At 54.1% G+C, this 23,187-nt stretch overlaps 1 protein-coding gene across 1 annotated transcript; it reads right to left on the bottom strand.

Annotated features, from left to right (window-relative positions):
* Nucleotides 1-93: 93 nt before the first annotated feature.
* GRHPR (glyoxylate and hydroxypyruvate reductase) lies at nt 94-12,168 on the bottom strand. Its single transcript, XM_030293520.1, has 9 exons — nt 12,031-12,168; nt 10,323-10,453; nt 9,336-9,408; nt 8,676-8,792; nt 6,859-6,947; nt 5,673-5,777; nt 4,749-4,884; nt 2,770-2,900; nt 94-434 (listed from the first exon to the last, which is right to left on the bottom strand). Exons 1-9 carry the CDS (start codon nt 12,111-12,113, stop codon nt 313-315), a joined length of 987 nt encoding a protein of 328 aa, XP_030149380.1. The 5' UTR covers nt 12,114-12,168; the 3' UTR covers nt 94-312.
* Between the last annotated feature and the right edge of the window lie 11,019 nt (nt 12,169-23,187).

The raw sequence follows: 23,187 nt of genomic DNA, 5'->3' as shown, positions 1-23,187 counted from the left end.
CGGGGCAGAACCCACAGGTCACTAGATGTCCTGATTTTAGAAAGGGAAGCAGGTGCTCTGGTTAGCTTCTCCCAGTTACAGGACCACACAGTGTCTCAGACCATCATTTAATAGGATCACATACTTTTGGCTCAGACGATTCCAATCACAAAAGTGGCAAGCCCGTGTGTCAGCCCTGGTCTTCATTCCGCAGGATCGGAACAGATCAGACTCTCCCTTGGCTCCCGTCCTGTGGGCCCAAATGAAGCCTACGCCCACTGACAGACTCCAAGGGCACCGCTGGCCTCCTGACCCTCCGGGACTCCTGTCTGGCTACAGCTTGAGTTCACTGGGCATCGGCTCCCCTCTCAGTCCAGCCAGCAAGTTGTTAGCTGCCAACAGGGACATGGTGTTTCGGGTTCCGTAGGTGGCACTGCCAATGTGGGGTAGGATCACTGGAAAGGAGCAGAGGAGAGGGAGGTAAGAAGGGTGATTCAAGAGCCTTAAAGCGGGCTCTGCTTTCCCTACCAGGGGTTGCCAGTAAGAAGAATAGAGAGGACCTGCCTTAGTGGTCTTTGATTTGCCTACTCTCACATGCTGCACTCCCATGGGGCTGTCGGAGTAACGGTATAGGGACTCGAGGCTACAGAAACCCAGATGCGAGGGTGGCAAGAGATATGTATCCTAAATTTGAGGATGTTGAACCCAGAAGGGGTCTTGGAGCCTATCCAGACCCAGCCCTTCAGATATCAGATGGTGAAACGAGGTGCCAATTCAGCTTGGGGGTTTCAGCACTGGCCATCCACACCCGTGCCCCTGAACGTGGTGCCACACGGTTTCTCATCTACACAACTAACCAGAAGAGGAAACGGTGGACAGACCGGCTCCCTCTGGCCCCACCCACTGCAGAGCAAGTGAGGTCACTTGTCCTCAAAGAATGCCTTTCAAAAGCAGCACCCAGGGCACTGAACTGAACTCCCGGGCCTTGCGGGGATGGGACAGTCTCAGCTGTGGGCAACAGCCCAGATATGACAGCCAATGTTTCTCCTTTTAGCCTGGAGTGGATGCTGGGGCCAGGTTTCCAAGGGCTACGATAATGAGAGCATTCCCTGTGGGGAAGCAGCTAAGAACCTTCTCTTTGGGTTCCCATTCCAGAACGTAAATAAAGGACAGGGACTGGCTTAGACCCCACGGTTCTGTATTAGTCTGGAGACAGAATCCACGCCAGCTACCTGGACAGAACCTACTATAAAGAACATTAACCAGGTATAAGGGAACTGGAGAGGCTAAAAAGAGAACACTGAGGCAGCAGTTCTCAAAGCGTGGTTCCCATTTTTTTTTTAATATACACCCACAATTCAATTTGACTTTTAAAGATACTAATACACAGAAACAACAAGCAAGATGGGGAAGGGTGAAGAATCAAGGCTAAGGAACAAAAGTAACATGAGATCTCTAAAGACTTCAGCGGGTATGCAGGATTGGATTATTTTGGTTCTTAGAAAGCAAAATCGAACTCAAGCTAATGTAAGTGGAGACCAGATTTTTCAAGAGGACTGGAGAGATCATGGAACGTGTAGAAAACCCTATGGTCAGCAAAAATCAAGGAGACGGACATGGAGAAAGCCCAGCTGAAATCTTCTCTTTTATGTTTCTAGAGATCATTGCACTGACTCCTGTCGAGTTTTCAAAGGCTCGGAAAGGAATGTTGCACGGGCTGAGCTTATGCACTAGTTGACTGAGATGAAGGACAACCAGAAGATGGACTTTTATCAAAACGCACACATGTGTCTTTCACATTTTAGATGTGCGTGCAGTGTAACTTTTAAAAATCCTTAACTCCTCTTTTGAGCCTCCATTCAAAGCAGCACTGGTGTGGGAGCACATGAGAAGCGCGTATTTTCAGGCCCCACCCCAGACCTCCTGGAGCAGAAGCCCTTGGCCCAGCACCCTGTGCTCGGTCAGTCCCTTCAGGTGACTGAGGAATGTAGAGATTTAAGAACCACCGCACTAAGGTATCCCAGACAGCAACCTGCAGAAGCCTTGACCTCCCTGGGCTGGGTGACAGGGAGAGGGTGGGACTGTGTGTAAAACTTAGACGCTGAAGGAAGGGCCCCTCTAGCCCTGCGACTCAACCTCTGTGGCCTGTGTCTCTGAGGCAGCGCAGCGGCTAAGCCGATGCTGGGAAGACTGCAAGCCAGATTCGCTGGCCACCGCGAGGACGGCTGCCACTGGCCAGGAAGCGTTGCCACGTGCTGCTAGCAGAGACAGACACGCGGGAAGGCAGGAGGAAGCCAGGTCCTGCCACCTCCCGGCTGGCGGGCCCAGGAGAAACGGGGTGTGCGGCGTTCCAGCCGCCGCATCACGAAAGCGGAATATCCAAGGGTAGGTTTGGAGCCGAGAGACTGGCACGAGTTACAAATATCAGAATTGCAATTACGCTTTCAGTTTCTCACCCTTGCCCTGGTCACGGCGGTGTATAGTAACGGGTCTTACCCACGCAAGCTATGGATGGAAGACACGCGGTCACACCCTTCTTTTCAACGAGTCCACCCCCCACCCCACCACCTAGACTCACTCCTTTAGGGACAGAGACCTAGATGCACATGCCCAAGAAGCCCTCCCCTCGTCACTATGTGCCAGTGTCACCAGGAGCATAAACACGTGGTCCGGGGCGTGTCCCTCTGCGCTCGGTACTGCTCACGGCGGCTTTGCACCCAGCACCTCCAGACCACCCCTATCTCTCCCGGGGTCCTACGTGACTTCGCATCAGGAAATCGCCGTTCTCACCACAGTTCTTCAGAGTCAGGAGAGGGTGGTTTGTCGGCAGCGGTTCTGGGGTCGTCACATCCATTCCAGCAGCGGCAATCTGCCCGCCAGCCAAGGCCTGATACAGGTCGTCCTGGTTCACCACGTCTCCCCTGCGAATGACAGTGGTGACGTGGGTGCCCCGGAGCTTCCTCCACCCAGGCCTCCTTTATGGCAGAACCACCCGCAGGACACATTTTCCCACTGACCAGGCACAGTGGGCACCGACATTTAAAGGAGGAAGCCTGAGGGGCGCCTGGGTGGCGCAGTCGGTTAAGCGTCCGACTTCAGCCAGGTCACGATCTCGCGGTCCGGGAGTTCGAGCCCCGCGTCAGGCTCTGGGCTGATGGCTCAGAGCCTGGAGCCTGTTTCCGATTCTGTGTCTCCCTCTCTCTCTGCCCCTCCCCCGTTCATGCTCTGTCTCTCTCTGTCCCAAAAATAAATAAACGTTGAAAAAAAAAAAAAAATAAAGGAGGAAGCCTGACAAGACACTTCCTTACAGTAAGTCTCCGCAGTACTACTGAGAGGCCCAGGCCTATCACTTTGCAGCCGTGTGACCTCGGGCAAGCGTGTCACTCTCCTCTGGAAGACAGGGAGAGCACAGCCATCCCCAGGTGTGCGTACTGACCCACCGCTGCAGGCACAGGGCCCGGCATCGGCGTTCCTGTGGGGCCCCGTCCAGGTGTTTGTGATCTGGCTGGTCCCCGGAGCACCCGCTGAGAACCACTGCAGCATGCTGGTGGGCACATGCCTACTGCGGGCAGAGACGCAAGGATACTCCTCACTACATCCACCCATGCGGGCAGCCTTCCCCCCATGACCGGGCCGCCGAAGTAAAGAAATTGTGGGCTAGACGCTTAGACTGCACACGAAGCAGTGTCCATGCAGTAAGAAAGAACGCAGCCCCCCGCGTGGTATTGGGTATGTGCAGGTGCTCAGTGAATGGAAGCTGGGACGCTGTCAGCCATCAGCATGAGCCCTGTGTTCCTGCAGGTCCCGCTCCCCTCCAGGTCACCTCCTTTGTGGCTGAACGTTAAGAATTACAGGGCCTCTGGAGCGGGGAGCCCTGAGGGGGGGGCCTCATGAAAGCCCTCCCTTTGCCTTTATTTGCCTCCAAACTGACTTAAGCAGGTTCATTAAAAAAAAAAATTTTTTTTTAACGTTTATTTATTTTTGAGACAGAGAGAGACAAAGCATGAACAGGGGAGGGGCAGAGAGAGAGGGAGACACAGAATCTGAAACAGGCTCCAGGCGGTCAGCACAGAGCCTGACGCGGGGCTCGAACTCACGGACCATGAGATCATGACCTGAGCCGAAGTCGGACGCTTGACTGACCGAGCCACCCAGGCGCCCCTGACTTAAGCAGGTTCAAAGGGCACCATCTGGGAAGGGGATGGAGTGACAGAGAGGGAAGGTCTGCCCCCACATGCCCAGTGGCCTGAAGGCACCCTGGGGACACTGTGACGAATCACAATAAACTGGGTCTGGGTCTATGTTCCCAAGCACAAAGCTTCAAACCGTCACTACCTCAGACGGGCAGACCTAGGCTCCGTGTTGTGGGTGATCAGCCTCTGAAGGGCTGTTAAGATCGTTAGGTCCAACTCTCTGTGGTAGAGAACACGGGCTGCCCAAGGGTACCTAGTTCCTCGCCGTTATCAGGCCTCCACTCTCTGAACCAACACCACCTGTGCCCAGCCCTGAGCAAGGCTCGGGGTACTGCTGGGAACCAGGCATGCCAGGCCTGCTCCAACCAGCATGCTGTTCTTCCTCCCAGCCTGGGGCACTCTCTTGTGGCCTTTACTTACTTCTGAGTGGCTGGTGGGTTGGTTCATGGAGTGGCAAGCCGCACCTGTGGTCTCATCAACAGCCTACGGGGAGGAAAACCTTGGATCACAGCAGCAGGGGCAGCCCCTCTCCAGGCTCGCTCGGCGCCCCAGGGAGGTTAGACGGCCCCGGCATACCTGCTGATGTTGACAAACACGGCTGTCTTTTTCATCTGCTGGAAGAAGTCCTTGTTGCAGAGTCCCTTGGTTGCAGGCGTTAAGGAGCAGGCCACAATGATGAAATCAGACTCGGCGGCCAGCTTGGGGGTGGACACTGGGGGAGAGCAGGGCTCCATCAGACGCCGGGTCCCGGGGTGGAGACGGCAGAAGGGTGGGAGACCAGAACTGGTCCTCGCTTCCTTCTCCAGAATTGGGAACTCCCAAGAAGCTTCCTGAAGGCCTTGTCTCTACCTGAACACCTCTGATAACTGTATAGTGTCGATAGCCACTGGTGGGATCCTGGTGTATTACAGCATTCATCCAGCCCCTGGTCTCACAGATGGGGAAACTGAGGCCAGAGAGGGGCAGGAGCTTGTCAAGGTCACACAGTGGGACCTGGGTGCCTCTGGCTTTCACCACCTTCAGGGCCCAGTGTGCCAAGGGGGTGAGGAATGGCTAAAATCCAACTGCCCTCTGTTCACTGAGCTATGTACCTGCCAAGGGGCTGCATCCACCGCACACAGGCTGGGGGATGGGGCTCACCAGTTTATTAAGAAACTGTGAGTGAGAGTCCCAGCAATTCCTTACATCTGTCACCATCCTGCTGCTCGGCCCAGACATGGCCAGTGGTGACAAGGAACTCTGAAAGTGTTCCTGGAGAATTCTGGCATGAAGAGAATTCACTGTGTGGCCCGGATAAGTCCCTGTGCTCTCTCACCGGGCCTGTGTCCAGAGGCAAGAAGATCAGATAGCACCTGAGGGACACCGCAGGCCCTAGGCACACCTGGAGCTCCCACACTCTGCCCCCAAAATGCTGCCACTACAGGAACAGAGAGACCCCCCCCCCCCACCGCCCCAGATGGGTGCAGATAGGGCTCCTATGGAAACCAAGGCTATACTTACCAAACTCGGCCTGGAATTCTGCTGCTTCCTGAGGCCTGGGCTGGCGCCCTGTGTATAGAAATTTCTGGATGCCGAATGGCTTCAGACGTCGAGCGATGGCCTGACCTGGAGGCAAAGAGTGTCCTGGCTTGTCCCCAACCCCTGAGAGGGCAGGAGCAGCACCCAGCAGCTCCAGGGCCAGGGAGCCCCTGGGAGGTTGGCCCTTTCATCAGCTCCCCACATGAACTGGTCCTGCCCCGTGAACCAGCCCCCAGCCAGCCCACACTGCCCCCAGGGGGACAGAGATCTGGAGGCAGCCCCACAGCTCCTCTGAGGCTGTGGCTGGCTTATGCTGTCCTCACATGGTCCTGGTCCCCTGCTAACCTTCCCTGAGAACTGGACCTGGCATCCCAGAAGTGGCCTGACTGAGCGATCCCCTCCCTTCCTCTTGACCCCTGCTTCTGTTAACATAGCCCAAGACCTCTTATGACTTCTCGGTGGCACTGCCCAACTGCCAAATCGCCCCAAATCTTTAAGACATCTTTACGTGAGCTGCTACTTGGGCTGCTGGATTTTCAGAATCAGAAAGTGCCCCAAAGTTGGTGGGTTCTTCCAACTCCATCCTCACCCTCACCTCTGTGCCAGGCAGATGCCCGAGAACCAGTGACAGCTGCCTGTCTGGCTGAGCACAAGCCTTCATGCCAGATTTCTCCAAGCAGGAGCCACTGGAAGAAAACAGCTCTGTCGCGTCTGCAGACTCACAGGTAAAGCTCGGCCCACTGGACCGTCTGGTTCCTGAGTTAAAGCTTTATGAGTCAAATGCCTTCCAGACAGGCCTGGGGGAGCGCGAGCTGTCCCACAAGAAACCCTCCTAGAGGCCCCAACCCCACTGTCGTCGTCATTGGCGCCTTCATCTGTTCTGCATGGAGCTGTCATCGTACAGAAGCCTGACGCTTACAGCTTGCTTCTATCACCTAGCGAGTTCTTAACAAACTCCTGTTTTTGTTTCTTCTGTTTTCTGTTTTTGCCTGTGTTTTACAAAGCTGTGTCTGTTCATTAGATGTTCCTTCTGAATGCAAAGTGCACTGGGAACAGCCAGTTATGGCCACCCTTTCCAAAGAACTGTCAACTTCTAGACACAGGGCGCCAAAGACTCAAACCAAGCCAAGGTTGCTGGAGTGGACAAGTGGGTAGGTGGGAACCTCACCTATGCGTCCCAGCCCGATGATGCCGACAGTGCTCTGCGTGAGTCCATAGCCACACATCCACAGGGGCTTCCATGAGGTCCAGCCACCGCTGTGAGGAGAGGAGGGGTGGGTAAGAGGACCCCGCCTTGGGCAAAGATGAGGGCTCACTGCAAACTCATAGACCCAGAACCCACAGGGGGAGAAGATCCTTCTCTCCAGGTCAAAGGACACACAGTAGCATGAATTACACCCATAGCCACTCAGCATTTTGGATAAGCAGCCGAAAAGACTCTTTCTTTAAAGCCACTGGGGGTGGGGCACCTGGGTGGCTCAGTTGGTTAAGCGTCTGGCTTCAGCTCAGGTCATGATCTCACAGTTCGTGGGTTCGAGCCCCACATCGGGCTCTACGCTGACAGCCCAGAGCCTGGAGCCTGCTTCCAATTCTGTGTCTTCCCCTCCCTCTGCCCCTCCCCTGCTTGTGTACTTGTGTGCATGCATGCTCTCTCTCTCAAAACTAAATAAACATTAAACATTTTTAAAAAAGATAAAGCCACTGGGGACACAGAATCCAAGGCCTGGAAGGGGTCTTAGAAGTCCTTGTCCCATTTTTCAGATGGAGAAACTGAGACCAGAAAGGGTGCCCCAAGGTCATCCAGCCAGGGCAGAGGTAGGAGCAGCAGGTTGCAAACTCGGGAGCTGGGATTCCAAAACCAGAATTCTCAGCACCCCAAGGAAGCAACACAAAGTAAAGCCATAGCCACTCCCCGCCCTTGCCCTGGGTGGACAGGGGGATGGCGCCTGCCTTGAGCCACTTCTGATAAGATGCCGACTCCCTGGATAGAAGGGTGAGCAGGATGTGCGCGGGATGTGAGCGGGACGTGCAGCACTGTGTCTCCTCAGCCGCCTGATGCCCCCGCCCCAGCTGCACCCCTGGGGCCCTGCATCTGCATGCCTGCTGGCCTCCCTGCAGCTGGAATGCCTGCCCCAACTCTGGACACGCAGACACAAGTCCCTGAACCAAAACCTTCAGGCCAGGGTTTTGAACTTTCAGTTTTCAGAAAGGCTGTCTGGTGCATGTGCAACATTCTACACAACACCCTCAGCTCACGATCAAACACATCGGTGTATCTGCAGCAAAACAAAATGAGTGTTGCGGCGCCTGGGTGGCTCAGTCGGTTAAGCGTCTGACTCTGGATTTCAGCTCAGGTCGTGATCTCATGGTTCGTGAGATCAAGCCCTGCGTCCGGCCCTGCGCTGACAGTGTGGAGCCTGCTTAGGATTTTCTCTCTCCCTCTCTGCCCCTCCACTGCTTGTGCTCTCTCTCTCTCAAAATAAACTTAAAAAAAATTAAAAAAAAAATAAAAACATGAATGTTTACACTGAGTGAGAAAAATAAAAATCATTAACAGCTTCCTGTCATGTCCAGTCAGGTTTTGCTACCAAAAGGCTTATGAAATAACCTCCAGCTTCAGAGCTTTTGGGAGTCCTGCATCACGAGCAAGCATGGTGGACCTGTCCCTCTAAGTGCTCAAGAGGATGCCACTTCTTGTGTGAAGCCTCTGATCCACACCCCTGCCCCTATTCCTCGCCAACCAGGCAGAGCTGATCTGTCCCTCCCTTATCCTCCCCTCTCACGATTTCCCTTCCGTGCCACGATTCCCCCACATTTCTCTTCAGCTCTGCCCTGTACTTCAGGGTGTTGGCTGAGTCTGTTCCCCCCCCCCCCCGTAGATGGGACACGGCTGGGGGCGGGGACCACATCGGGGCCTGGGTGACACTGGGTGCTTAGGAACCAGCTCCTGAGCAGAGCCAACTTTCCCCTTAGGGGTTCACTCACTTCCTCACTTCCTCGATGGCTTCTGGCAAGCGGCGACAGGTGGTGAGCAGCAGGGAGACGGCGAGTTCTGCCGTGGCGTCTGTCAGGACATCTGGGGTGTAGCCCACACGGATGCCACTATGAAGCAAAGATCTGGTGGCAACACAGGCCTCAAGCACCTTCACCAGTTTCTACCTCTGGGGCATCTCCAAATTGCCGCTCTGCTCCCTTTCTGTGCTGCCCACCGGGAAGCTCCGAGTTGTAAACGGGCCCTCAGGAACGGTCAGCCCTCCTTCCCCTGGTCTCCCACTGGGGGAGGGACACGAAGATGGAAGATCAGGGCCCGGAGTCTGGGGCAGATAACTACTTGGCCTTTCCGAATCTCCTCGTCTCAAGAGGGAAGGAAGAATACCAGCCTCTTCTACTGCAAGGGGTTGTTGTGAGGGTCAAAAACCACGCTGAGTAAGAAAGGGTGCTACCTCGTGGATGTTACCTGCCGTTCCTGACCATTCGGGCTTATCGTAACTGACCCGTGCTCCCGTGCACAGATTTTATCGTCGGCCACCTCATATCCCCACCGAAGCGTTGGAGGGATATGAGCAAATAAATATTCTGCTCCCCTTCCGGCTCTGGGGGTCAGCCCTCACCCCGGCCCCCACCAAATGTGCAAGCTGCGTTTACCGCTTCTTGATTTCATCCAAAGCCAGGTGGTCAACGCCCACGGACATTGTGCTGATGACTTTGAGATTGGCTCCTGTTGTTCAGAAAAAGCATCATCTGTATCTTTCCTCACGGGATTCAAAGCCACAACACTGGAGATATCACAGGGCCATCTGCTTATTATTATTTTCTTAGGATAAGAGGAAAGGCTGACATCTCGGTTCCTTACTTAAAATTCTGAACAATCTTACTCAACAGATTTGACAATCCTCCTTGACTGCTCAGTGGTGGCTCAGGGACATGAAGCGGCCTGCCCCAGTCACAAGCTGCCACGTGGCAGAGCTGGGGTTTACCCAAGGGCTTCTGACACGAAGGCCTCCACTCTTACCCACTGGACTATTCCCCCAATGAATCCTCCAGTCTCCACTGACCACACCTGGGCCCTGCTGTGGACACTTCTGAGGCATCCACTGAGAAGTGGCTGCGGTGTGACCCTCTCACACCCTCTCCACAGGGCAGGGCACCAGAGAGCTGCAGGGAAAGGCTGGGGCACAGACTGACTCAGCACTGATTCGTGAGGGCCTCCTCCCATCCAACAGCCTCTGAGTCTGAACCTTTCCTCAAAACAACTACATAGGCTGACATTTACCTGGCCCAGGGCTGAGACCTGTGTCTGGGGTTAACACATCCTGGGCACCTGCTGGAGCTTGGCACTGAGACGGTACCTCCCACAGGATACAAATGAGCCCAGAAGGGACAGGGCCTTTCTCGAGATCGTAAAGCAAGGCTGTGGCAGGGCTGGATGAGGGCCCTGAGTCCCAGCCAGGAGAGGAGCAATGCCTGGGCCAGAGGGAGCCACACACGACGGTTCCCTCTGGCCTAGCACAGCAGCGAATGCCTTCAGAACTCAGAGAGGTGGCTGCAGACCTGTGTGGGAAGCCAGCCGCAGCAGATCGGGTGCCCTGCGGGGCCAACACACCCTTGGAATCCTCCCCAGAGTGCACACACCTGCGGCATCCAGGAGCCTCTTGTCCACGCGGTCAGTGAGGAGACAGAGTAGGCCGTGGGCCCCGGCCACACCTCGCTCCAGCTCCTTGTCGGGGATTGGCTCATCCGAGTCCCAGTGCTCCACCTGGCAGCTGAAGACCAAAAAAAGGCCTCTCAGAAGCAGGGGAGCCCCCAGAGGCCTCCCAGGGCTGCGACTCCCTTTCAAAGAGCCTTCTGCTCGCTCTGGCCTCGGGCTGCCTGGGGCTGGCCGAGGAGAGTCAGGGTCAGGTGCGTGGCGCCCTCAGAACTGTCTCCAAAGGGTGGCTGAGGGTAAAGGGCTGTCACAGAGTAGAGGCCACCAAGGGCTGACAAGAGCCTAGACTGAAAGGAGAAAGTCACGGGGACAGCTCTCAGCTCAAAGCAGGGAGGAGCTTTATCACCCTCACCGGCCTCTTGGCGAGGCGGGGGTGGGGTGGGCCTGCACCACGTGAGGCTTGAACGTCCTGTCCTGGGAATCCATGCAGCGGAAAAGTCTCCTACTTGTACTCTGCCAGGAAGGACAAGAGCAAAGCGATGCAGCGCGGAGGGGTTTTAGGGCACACTCCCACGGCAGCTCGTGGGCCGTGGATGTGTTCCCAGTGGTGCTACCCAGCCTCCCGGTCCTTGCCATTTAATTCGGTGCAGCCATCAAGTATGGCAAGACACGGGAGAGCTGCTGGCACCTCCCAGAACACCCTGCTGCCAGGCCAAGCCCCGGCATAGCCCACCTTTCACCCTCCTCTCCATGGGCATGGCACCCAGTGCTGAGCTGTGCGGTCTACGGCCATTACCACCATTGTTGCTTCTGCCTCCCCCCTTCCTGCTCAGCGCTGGGTCCTTGACAGGTCCCCAGCAAAGCTTTTGTTGCACTGAACAAAATAAATAAATCTCATTTTCGCATGTCACTGGGTCCCACCTTCTCCCTGCCTGACACTGGCAGGGCAGACCTGTATGACGGAGTACAGTAAGGCAGAGCTGAGTTCACATCCCAGCTCACCGCACCAGAGCAGTGTGACTTTGGTTGAGGCACTTAACCTCTCCCAGTTTTCTTATCTGTAAAACAGGAATTACAGTACCAACTCCACAGTGTTGCAAGGATTGAGTTTATGCATAGGAAACACCTGAAAAACTGGCAGGCAATCTTCAATTTAAGGGTCAGGAAAGGCCCCTGCCAACTATCCAAAGAGACCAGGCCAGTGACTGCTAAGGTCCCTGACCCTGGTAGGGTAAAGTTTCAACAGCCTGGATCTTGCGTCACAGGCGGCCTCCCCTCTCCCCAGGCCTTTCCCTTCACCCGCACTGCACATGCATGGGAATTGCAGGGTCTAGCGTCACTGCAACAGGCTCAGACAAGGCTAGGCCGTAGAGAACTTTCTTTAAGCCTCCCCAAACTCCACGACCGGCCCCGCCCGGCACAGCTTGGGAAGTCCGGCAAGCGCAGGGTCCTAGCTCCCCCTGGCCCCTGCCCCCCGCCCACCCCCGCCCCCGGTCCTCCGCACCAAATACAAGTGGGGGGTCAGGAGGCCGCCCCAAGCCCGCCCGGGCGCGCCTAGAGACGCTGAGTCACCCCGGGTGCGGGGTGCTGGAGATCCGGGGTGGGGGGTGTCCCGGGCTCCGCAGCCCCTTCCCAGACACCACCCCCAGCCCCGGCCCGGGGACTCGGCGTGCCGCGGGGGCGCGGGGTTCTTACTCTGCGGCGCGGGCGAGAGCGGCCCAGCCCTCGGGGGGGATCCTGCGGGTGACGAACACCTTCATGAGTCTCACTGGCTTCATCCACCTAGCAGCCGCGCGACGCTGACCGGGACCGCCGGACCGCCGGACGGAAGCGGGACTTGACGAGAGAAGGGGCGGGGCCTCGGAGGGGGCGGGGCGGGGCCTGGGAGGGCGGGGGAGGGAGATACAGGGAGGTAGGAGGAGTGGGGGTAAAGGACTCAGGAGGGGTGAGGTGGGGGAGATTGCACAGCGAGCAGGGGTGGGGGAAGGGACCCGGTGGGCCGCCAGTGGGGGCTGTGCGTGTTCAGGGAGTGGCAGTGACAGTGTGACTTTTTATGGGGTGTAGCTGTGGGGCCCCCAAGTATGAGCCTCGTGAAGCTGTGTGCGCGTGACCAAGCCTGGTGGAACTGGGACTTGTTCTGGCGGGCCTTTGTTCTTGGTCCCCAGGGCCTCCCTCTGAGCACTCGCTGCGGCGGAGGTCCAGGGACTGGAAGGTGTGTCTGGAGTTGGGAGTTGGGGTGGGTAAAGGGGCATCCAGGGGAGAGTCCTGTGTGAGTGTGTGTGGATGTCTGTCAGGATGCCTATAGCTGTCGGAGTGTGTCTGCCCGGAGAGGGAGATGCAGTCAGGGACCATCCTGACTCCCAGAGCCTGACTGTCCTTGCTAGGTCTCTTCCATTATGGTCACACTGTTCCAGGCAGAGGCCTTTGGTCACAGATGAGCTCTGATCCAGGCCTGTGTCTTCTATACCCAGGAGGCTGGACCAGGGCAGTGTGAGTCCAGGCATGGCCTCTTTAAAACCTGGTGCATTTCCCCATAGGAAATCCACAGTTGTGAGGGGGAGTTTAATTGGTCATGGGCCACCTGGCAGGCCGGACAACTGCTGACTGGCAAGCTGAGTCCTCTTGGTCAGCTCACATCATCTTTCTAAGCCTCAGTTTCTTCAGCTACAAAATGGGGTAACAAGCACTTACCTTTGAGGGTTACTGTGACCATTAAACAAGCACCGTTTGCATGGCACCTGGGCCGTGTTAGGTGTCCATCGCGTACTGAGGCTGTGGAGGGGAGAGGTGAGGAGCTCAGGCTCTGAAGCCCGGGCTTAAATCCCAGCTCTGCCACCCACTAGCCACAAGTCATTAAACTTCTGTGTGCTTCAGCTTCCTCGTCTGTGAGATGGGGTTAATAGTCGTGCTACCTCATGGCTCGCGGAAGAGATGAACCACGTGTGCCAATGTTACCACAGCATGTAACACATGTGGCGGGTGCCTGACAAATAGTAACACTTCCAGGGAAACCCACACCCTGGTGCCCTGAGGCTGGTAGTTAGTTGGTCAGAACTGTAGCTGCAGAAGCCAGACTTAGGACAAGTGGAGGGGGGCGCCGGGCTTAGGAGCACCCAGAGGACAAAAGCCCCGCCTGGCAGTCTCTTCCCCGCCAGTTTTACCTGAATCCATTTCTGCCCCCTCAGGGCCCAGATAGGAAACAGAGACAGGCACAGAGAGGTCACGTGTCCAGTTTGGGGTCACACAGCAAATCACCGGAAAGGCCAGAGTTGGCCCCCTGCGTCATCTGGATCCCTGACCATCTCCCTAAGTAACACATTAATGAATGTCTTACCCCAGAGACCATTATCTGCACTGCTAGGCCACCCCAAGGACAATTTCTAAAACACTTCAAACATTGACACAACAAGGTGTTTTTCTGTCTGCAGACCAGGCCCTCTGGGCGACAGCACAGCCTGTTAATCAATGATGGCACCTGAGCCCAGCTTCTCCTCCACACCAGGACGGGCGGGGACACTGCCTGCGCACCTGGGGAAGGAGGGGGCATGACACCTGAACGGACCCCTCCCCCGAGGGAGAGCACCCAGCTGACACTCAGTCAGTGTTAGTGGGTGGTGGGTGTGAGCCGGAACACAGAGCCGCTGAAGGTCCCCAAGGGGGGAACCAGTGAAGTGGCAGAGAGAGCAAGGATCTGAGCGGGAGAGGGTTTCACTGGGGAAAACTAATTGTGTAACAAGTAGCTAATATCGGTGGGGTTCTTATTAAGTTCCGGTCACTGGACGTGGTAGCTCACTAATTTAAACGTTGCAACACCCTGTGCGGCATACCGTCACTCTCCCCGCTTCACAGATGAGGAAGCCGAAGGCAAGAACGGTGAAATCATTGGCTTAATGTCATACAGCTACTAGGAGGCCGGGCTTGGATTCAAGACCCAGCATCCCAACTCCAGACACAGGCTCTTAACCACTGTGCCAGCCTGATGGGAGTAGCGAGGGTGTCTTAATCTGTTAGGTCTGCTGTAACAAAATGCCATATACTGGGTGGCCTAAACGGCATTTATTTCATACAGTTCTAGAGGCTGGAAGCTCAAGGTCAAGGCACAGGCAGGTTTACTGTCTGGTGAGGGCTTCTTAATTCATAGATGGCCATCTTCTTGCCGCATCCTCACTTGGTGGGAGAGGCAATGGAGCTGTCTGGGGTCTTTCTTAAAAGGGCACTGATCCCATTCATGAGGGCTCCACTCTCATGGCCTAATCCTCCCAAAGGCCTCACCTCCTAATACCATCACATTGAGCATGAGGATTTCAAAATATAAATGGGGGTGGAGGGACACAAACATTCAGTCTCTAACAGAAGGTAAAGGGGGCAAGTGGGGAGCTACATCTAAGGTATTGGCTTAGGGGGATTCTTGGAGATGGCTGTCACTTTGATGGATATCCAGGAGGAGGTGTAAGGGTTGGGGAGGGGAGAGAGAGGTAGCTACATTCAGGAGAGCTCCCTTGGAAGAGCCCAGGAGGGAGGTGGAGTCTGAAGGTCAGGGAGAGGTGGGGGCTGGAGCCATAGTTTCAGAGTCACCAGCAAGGGATTGGTAGCCTAGGGGACACCTGGGCAACAGAGAGGCAGGGCCACAGTTCTGTCAGGGAGACTGAGATTTAGAGCACACCGAAGTTCAAAATGATAGTAAGAAAAGGAGTTTTTGTAGGGCTTTTATGATTTCACTTTTACATTTAAATCTTGAATCCATTTGGGGGAACCCGGGTGGCTCAGTCGGTTAAGCGTCTGACTTCGGCTCGGGTCATGATCTCCCGGTTTGTGGGTTCGAGCCCTTGTGTCCAGGCTCTGTGTTGACAGCTCAGAGCCTGCTTTGGATTCTGTGTCTCCCTCTCTCCCGGCCCCTCTGCTGCTTGCACTCTGTCTCTCAAAAATAAACATTAAAAAAACTCTTGAATCCCTTTGGAACGTGTTGGAACATTTGCATGTGGTCTGAGGAGGGGCTCACCTGAATGTCCTCAGATGGTTAACCAGTTACTCAAGCACTATTTTTAAATGAATGTTTTCTTTAATTTTGGAATAGATCACAAATGCACAAGATGCAAATTCCCAAAGGCACACAAAGGTATAAGGCGGAGCTGTCTCTCCTCTCCCCAGAAGCAGTCACATCTTTCCAGAGGTGTTTAATGTCTACGAGAACACGCGTATGCTTTCACAGAAATGGTCGCACGTGCAAACACTTTGCATCACCTGTTTTTTTACCAAACAGTGGAGCTTGGTGATCATTCCACATCAGCACACGTCAAGCCTCATTCTTTTTATTGATGCAGAGTACTGCACTGCGGGAGTGAACCATAAACAATGAAGAATCCCCTATTAAAGGACAGTTGGGTTGTTTCCCACCTTTCGCTGTCACAATGCCACAAGGCACAACCTTTGGCAGATGTCATCTTGTGCATGTATAAATCCAGCTGTAGGATAAATCCCTAGAAGCAAAACTGCTGGGTCAGAAAATAGATGCACTATAACTTTTGACAGATTCTAATAAAATGCTTTTCACAGTTGTTCAATATATCCTCCTACCAGCAATGTATGAAAGCATCTATCTCTCCAGGGTGTTATTTTTTAAAATGATACTTTCCCACACATTTGAAGCCATTTCCTTTTCTATAAACTATTTGTATCCTTTGCCTATGCAGATAAGCTGGGCATCTTTCCCTTAGTGATTTACAGGCACTGTATTGTCCAATAAGGAAATTAGCCCTCTGTCTGTAATATGATTTGCAAATACGGTCTTTGTCCCAGTTTGTGTTAGTCTTTTGATTTTGTTAATTGTTGTTATTATTATTATTATTAAGTTTATTTATTTATTTTGAGAGAGAGAGAGAGACTGAGAGAAAGAGCAGGGGAGAGGCAGAAAGAGAGGGAGAAAGAAAGAATCCCAAGCGGGCTTTGCACTGTCGGCACAGAGCCCGATGCGGGGCTTGATCTTACAAAACGTGAGATCGTGACTTGAGCAGAGATCAAGAGCTGGACACTTAACCGACTGAGCGACCCAGGTGCCCCTGATTTTATTGATTATTTTTAATGCACAAATTCTTTATTCCTATGGCTTCTACATTTGGTCACACGTGGCGTATTGGGTTTCTATTGCTGCGTCATGAATTATTTCCAAACAGTGGCTTAAAGTAACAGCAGTCACCGTATTATCATCTTACGGTTCTGGACGTTGGCTGGGCTCAGCTGGAGTTTCTTATTTCAGGCTCTTTCATGGAGTCAGATGGTGGTTGGGCTGGAGTCGCTCATATGTCGGCTCATCAACGGTGGCTGTCGGCTGGGCCCTCAGCTAGGCTGCTGGGCTGAACGTGCACACTGGACACGTTGTTCAACACTTTTAATTTTTTTAAATGTTTTTATTTATTTTTGAGAGAGAGACAGGGCGTGAGTGGGGGAGGGGCAGAGAGAGAGGGAGACACAGAATCCGAAGCAGGCTCCGGGCTCTGAGCGGTCAGCACAGAGCCAGATGCTCAAACCCACGACCTCACGACCTGAGCCGAAGTCGGATGCTTAACTGACTGGGCCACCCAGGCGCCCCTGAGGTTGTTCAACACTCTTAACGAAGCAATCCGTCTTTCCCCCACTATCACATACTGGATGTGCGCCTATTGGAGTCTGTTTCTAAGTCGTCCTGTTCAGCTCTCTAGCTAGTCTTCTGTGACCAGTCCACGTAAGGTGGTAAAGGGGCTCTGTTGTGCGGTTATTTGTTTCAGTGTACTGTAAGCAGGAGTAGCATAACACAGTGGGGATGCCATCTCAGGGCCCCTTTACAAGCAGAGAGTTAGGTGCTCGTGCCCTGTTTCATTTCTGAGGCTTTTTGAGAACAGGGCTGGCTCGGAATATATGCCTTGGCCACAAACTAGCCAGGTGGTGTCAGGCAAAGCACTTCTGTCTGGTCCTTGGTTTCCAAACCAGAGTGGGGGACCGATCATTGGATGTCACGGCGGTTGGTATGCACCAAGCCCAGGGCTGAGCCTGGGAAGTACGCAGGAAATATTGACCGAATGGGGTTGACTTCGATCCTCACCTCTTAGGGGAAGAAAATGGGCCCAAGTCATGCCCATGTCAGGCACTGCTGCCTCTCCAGCTTCACCCCCGTAGCAATGGCACTTGTCCCCTACAACTCCCTCCCCTGCTCCGGGCCCTGGACTCCTCCTGCCCTTGGTCAGGAGGTATAGGGGACTCAGGGGTCTGGATTAGGTCACCCTAGCTGATGGGTCTGCTCGGCCCTTGGGATCTTTTCTGGCCATCTGGCTCCTACCCCATCTCTAAGACTTGTCCCCACCCTGCCTTCTGGAATCTTCAACCTTGAACCTGAGCCAACCCAGTAACCCTCCTGAGTCCTGACCAACTGTCCTGGGGGCCTGCCTCACTCTCTTCTCCTCTGTTGCCCCCAGGCCTGGCTAGAGTCCAGCCAGGTGGGGGGTCCCACTGCAGCACCCCAGGGTTGGCCTTGCACCTAGCCCCTTCCACCTCCCCCACTCAAGCACAGAGTGACGGCCTGGGCATGCACCCAGAGACACCTGAAGATGGAAGAGCTGGGGAGCAGCTGCCTGCTGGGAGGCAGGGAGTGTGGCTGCCTCCTGGGCCGTGGTAAAGGGCTGCAAGAGGCAACCTATAGAAAAGTGCCCACGAGGGGCGCCTGGGTGGCTCAGTTGGTTAAGCATCTGACTTTGGCTCAGTCAGGATCTCACGGTTCGTGAGTTTGAGCCCCACATCGGGCTCCGTGCTGACAGCTCAGAGCCGGGAGCCTGCTTCGGGTTCTGTGTCTCCCTCTCTCTCTGCCCCTCCCCTGCGCACACTCTGTTTCTCTCTCAAAAATAAATAAACATTAAAAAGAAAAGAAAAGTGCCCATGAGTACCGAGCACAGTGCAGGTGCTCATAAATGCTGGTTAAATCTCTGATTAGGAATTATGTGCTGCCCCCCTGTTCATTCAACAAATGATGGGTAATATTATTCCAACATGTTATTAGAGCTAACATTCACTGTGGGGCAACAGTGTGTCTGTGGCTGTCCTTACCTGTGTTTTACCTCCTTTAATCTCCGTAGCAACTTCTGTCGTGGGTGCTGTTATCGCTCCCACTTCGCAGATGAGGAAACTGAGGCTCAGAAAGGTTAAGAAACCTGCCCAAGATATCACAGTGAGTAAGTGGTTGAGCTGATATTTAAATCTAAGTATTGTGATTACCCTCAAGCCTGAGGACGGTGGCAACCATGGCTGGGGCTGAGCAGGGGAGAGCCACTGGGACTGCATCCCCAGACATAGCCCAGGCCTTGACCACTGCTCTCTGCTGCCTCCTCTCACGGCCTGCACACCTACCAGCACCAACAGCAGGTGGAGATAGCAGGGAACTACTTGGTCGCTCACTCGCTCGATATAGGTGCTCAGCTGCGATCCAGCTCAAAGCCTCAGAGCACCCCACAGGGTACAGGAATCCCTCACTTGGTGGAGGTGGCGGGGGGCGGGGGTTGGCTAGGGGCAGGAAAGCCTGCTTCCTGTTCCCTGCCCTGAGACCCCTGAAAGCCTCTCCTCCTTTCAGGATCCCAGGGTTCCCATTTTCTCAGGAAAAGGCCTAATACCAGTCATGCACACCCTAGTAAAAGGCACCCGGTTCTCCTATGGGTACCCACATCTCATTCTAGACTCCATACCGGCTTCATTTGAAATGGAAATCTCATTGCGAGGTCTTGAGTACATCATAAATCTTAGACAAAAAACTTTCCAACAGGCCATCACTCCAAACATAGAAAAGGTGAGGGCAATTCAATTCCCCAAACCAGATGCTGTGCAAACGGGGCCTCGAGTGGCATGTGGAAATACGAGCAGGGCTCCTCTGAGGCCTTGACAAGATACTGCCTCTCTCTGAGCCCCGATTTCTCATTTGAGGAGGTTGTGCTGGAGCAGGGATTGGGAAACTTTTTCTGCAAAGAGCCCAAGAGTATATCTTTTAGGTTTTGTGGGCCCTATGGTCTCTGCTGCTCTACTTAGCTCTGCCATGATAGCCTGAACGCAGCCACAGACAAAATAACTATGTATGGATATTTAAATTTGAATTACATGTAATTTTCATGCATCATAAAGTATTACTCTTTAGATTCTTAAAAAATGTATTTAAGTAATCTCTACATCCACATGGGGCTTGAACTCAGGACCCAAGGTCAAGAGTTTCACGCTCTTCTGAGCCAGCCAGGTGTCCTTGGATTTTTTTTTTTTTTTAACAAGACCCTTCTTGTATGAGAGTAGGTGGCCAGATTTGGCCCATGGCTGTGGGTCACCCCTACAGCTCTGGACTGGAGCAAAGCTTTTCACTTTAACATGTGCACAAGTTACCTCGGGATCTCGTTAAAATGCAGATTCTAATTCAGTAGACTTGGGAGAGACCGGAGGATATGCATTTCTTACAAGTGCCCAAATAATGCTGATGCTGTTCCATGGGAACACTTTGATTAGTGAGGGGCTGGGGCAGCTTCCAGCTTGGCCACTCTCTGAGTGTCCTAAGTGACACTCTGATTACAGATCCTGCTATTCAGTGAAGAAAAGCTCACTCAGAGGCCTGAACACAAGTGGGGTCCAGCATGTTCTCTTTAGCCTTCACCCCTGTCCCATGTTTCTCTTGCTTTATAAAGTTCCTTATTTTGTGTTTTTTCTCTTACCTCCTGCCATTAGAACATAAGCTTCTTGAGAGCAAGGACCTGGTTGCTTTGTTTACTGCTGTTGTCCTGCAGTCTCGCTCATGCCAGGTACTCAGAAAATATTTGTGGAGGAAATGAATAGATGATGCACCCAGAGCCTGGGTGGCCTCCCTCACTGCTCATCCCCGCTGGGACACTGTCCTTGTATCACCACCTAGTGGTCACTTTTGTGTACTGCGGGGTGGGGGAGAACAACGCTCTGCAGGATTGATGCCGACCCAGGAGAAGGTAGAGGCCACTGTGGGCAGGGAGTTGCCCCTTCTGGTGCCCATACTATCTGTGTTCTAGTCAGCTGGCACAGGAGGAGAGCTTTCCTGGAGGAGATGGCATTTGAGCTGAACAAGGAAGGCAAGAAGATTTGGGATGGTGGAAGGGAGAGAGAGGGAAAAAAGGCACTTTTGGTAGAACAAATGCCACGAGCAAAGGCCTGGAGGCTGGAAAGCATGGGCATGTGGCAAAAGGGAAGAGAAGCAGAAGCCGCTGACATAGGCAATGGAGGATGAGGCCACATGATGACATGGGAGGAGGGGAAGAGGCCCCAAGGAAAGGGAACTGTTACTTAGTGAATGTTTCATTTAATCCCTGGAAAGGCCAATGAGGTAGATTTTAGGACGCCCCATTTTACAGATGAGGAAACTGAGGCATAGATCAGAGAAGTGACTTGCTCAAGGGTAAGGGGCAGAACTGGATTTGAATTTAGATCATCTGATTATCTCCTCCCTGATGGGAGTGCCTTTCCCTGATTTGTGATTGGAGGGGGGCATGTTGGTGGAGCACATGCAGGAAACTAGGGGCTGGGGTTCCAGACACCCAGAGATGTTTGCTCCTCTCCACTCTCTTGCGGCCTGACAGCACATGACCCAGAAGTCTCCCTCTGTTCAGCTGCATGGTCCTGGAACCTCTCTGGCCACAGAGCACAATAGTTTTAATGACTTATGGGAGAAGCTCAGAGATCTCTTACTCACCCATTACACAGATATGGAACCTGAGGCTCAGAGAGGAAAAAGAACTTCCGTGATGATGCACACCAAGCTAGGTTCAGTGTGGCTTTCATTCTGGCCCCTGCCTGGGCTCCCATCTGATTGCTGGAAACGGATGCTACAAACATCAGGCCTGAGCCCTAGCCACAGAGGGTAACAGAGGGTTTACTTGGTCCCCCTTGGCCAGCCCAGGCCTTTGGGAAATGTGTTTGAATTTTATTTCCCAGTGAGGCATGTCCCCAGGGATAGGGTGAGTGTTTGAGCTGCAGGCAGAGTGCTGGAGCCTGTTTGAGGAAAGAAGGGAGGCTTAGCAGGACTTGCCCCACAGGCTTTCAGGAGACCTTTGGGAGACTCACCAGGGAAGACGGAAGGGGAGGGGGGTCACCCAGTTGTCCCAGCAGACCTGGATCACCTCTGGACTTTCAGCTCTGCTGCAGTCCTGCATCTGGCACAGGAAGCCACGTTTCCCTTTCTCAGCCCCTTGGCCGGCTCTTCTGGAAAGCAGGGGACCCTGGCTTGGGAGACTTGGGCATGGGGGAGCCACCTCCACCCAGGACTGAGCCCAGTTCTGTCAGGCTTCACACTATGGGATCTTCTCTGCCACACAGTCCTGACAGTGGTCGCTGTTACTATTCCTAAAAAAAAAAACAAACCAAAAACCAAAAACCAAAAAACCCTGAGACTCAGAGAAAAGAAGGACTTACCCAAGTTCACCAAGTTTGAGCAGGGCCTCAAGCCCAGGACAGAGTGACACCAAAGCATTTGACCACAGCACCCATGACTGCCCTGACCCAACCCACTGGCCAACCCCAATGGCTCCTTCTGTCACTTCCCCAGCTATTGATTTATCCATGGCCTCTGTGCATCTCTCGGAGCTTCTGCTTCTGCCCAGACCCCCTCCCTAAGACCCAGGATGTTGGCTGCAAGCCTCTGGCTTTGTGTTAGCACCACCACCACACACCCCCCACTTTTCCCTCTGACCCTCACCACTTACCTGTGCATCTTCCCCACGCACCAGGAGCCGCTACACCAGGGCAAGTACAGGGTGGGGTCCAAGCCTTTGTGAGGCCCAGCGCCCGGCTGGGGAGGCCGCTCAGTAAACGTGTTGTCTGTGAGTGGACCCCTGCGAGGACAGACACCACTCCCATGGGAAAACTGAGTGTGAGCAGGGGACAGTGACCTGCCTGGGTCACCTGCGATCTCCAGGCAGAGAAACGGCTGCCCAGGCCTCTTGCTGTCCAGACTCAGGTTCCCTCCACAGGATGACCTGAGCTTAACAGGGCTCCCCCGGCTGCCTGTGGGTCCACAGCCCAGTACCCCGGGCCACTGCTCTGCCCGCCAGGCGGTTTGTCATCCAGAGGTCGGCCAAGCCAGCTGCTGTGCAGACACCAGGAATGTGCTTTAGTGGGAACAGAACAGGAGAAGATTACCAAAGATTACTGTAGTCCGATTTCTAGGGCTCCCTGCGGTGGGGGCGCCTTATTTCTGCTAGGGATTTTTTTTTTTTACCAGAGCCAGTTCCTTAATCCTTCTCAGGGTATGGCTGGGACTTCGTAATGAGCTGTAACAGCCCGAGTATTTGGTTCTGTGATCAGGGAAGGACGGTTCATTCTTTTTTTTTTTTTTTTTTTTTAATTTTTTTTCAACGTTTTTTTATTTATTTTTGGGACAGAGAGAGACAGAGCATGAACAGGGGAGGGGCAGAGAGAGAGGGAGACACAGAATCGGAAACAGGCTCCAGGCTCCGAGCCATCAGCCCAGAGCCTGACGCGGGGCTCGAACTCACAGACCGCGAGATCGTGACCTGGCTGAAGTCGGACGCTTAACCGACTGCGCCACCCAGGCGCCCCAGGACGGTTCATTCTTAAATGAGCTTTCTTGATGGCCAAGCTCAGCTCTGGCCAAGGAGTTGGGGGCGGGGGGAGAGCAGGGCTCCAGGACCTGAACAACAGCAGTGCACACACAGGACCAGAGGCCAGAGCCCCCTTCAAACCGATGGAGCCACAGAGGCCCAGGGAGGCTGTGAGGTTAGGGGTAGCACAATTCCACATGCAGCGGGACAGTGGCCGCAGTGGGGTGGAGGCATGGAGAGGGGACCACCTCCCAGGAGCCTGAGCTAGCCATCAGGC

The sequence above is a fragment of the Lynx canadensis genome, chromosome D4 (genome assembly GCF_007474595.2).
Source record: "Lynx canadensis isolate LIC74 chromosome D4, mLynCan4.pri.v2, whole genome shotgun sequence".
NCBI classification, from domain to species: Eukaryota; Metazoa; Chordata; class Mammalia; order Carnivora; family Felidae; genus Lynx; species Lynx canadensis.
This window is presented reverse-complemented; position numbering and strand designations above follow the sequence as displayed.

What these genes read in the sequence shown, in the direction of transcription:
- GRHPR (XM_030293520.1), bottom strand. Translation starts at nt 12,113, where the DNA reads ATGAAGCCAGTGAGACTCATGAAGGTGTTCGTCACCCGCAGGATCCCC. An exon ending in GAGGCTCCTGGATGCCGCAG is followed by an intron (nt 9,409 to 10,322) that starts GTGTGTGCACTC and finishes TCTGAACAACAG; the next exon opens with GAGCCAATCTCAAAGTCATC. An exon ending in GCCATCGAGGAAGTGAGGAA is followed by an intron (nt 6,948 to 8,675) that starts GTGAGTGAACCC and finishes CTCTCCTCACAG; the next exon opens with CGGTGGCTGGACCTCATGGA.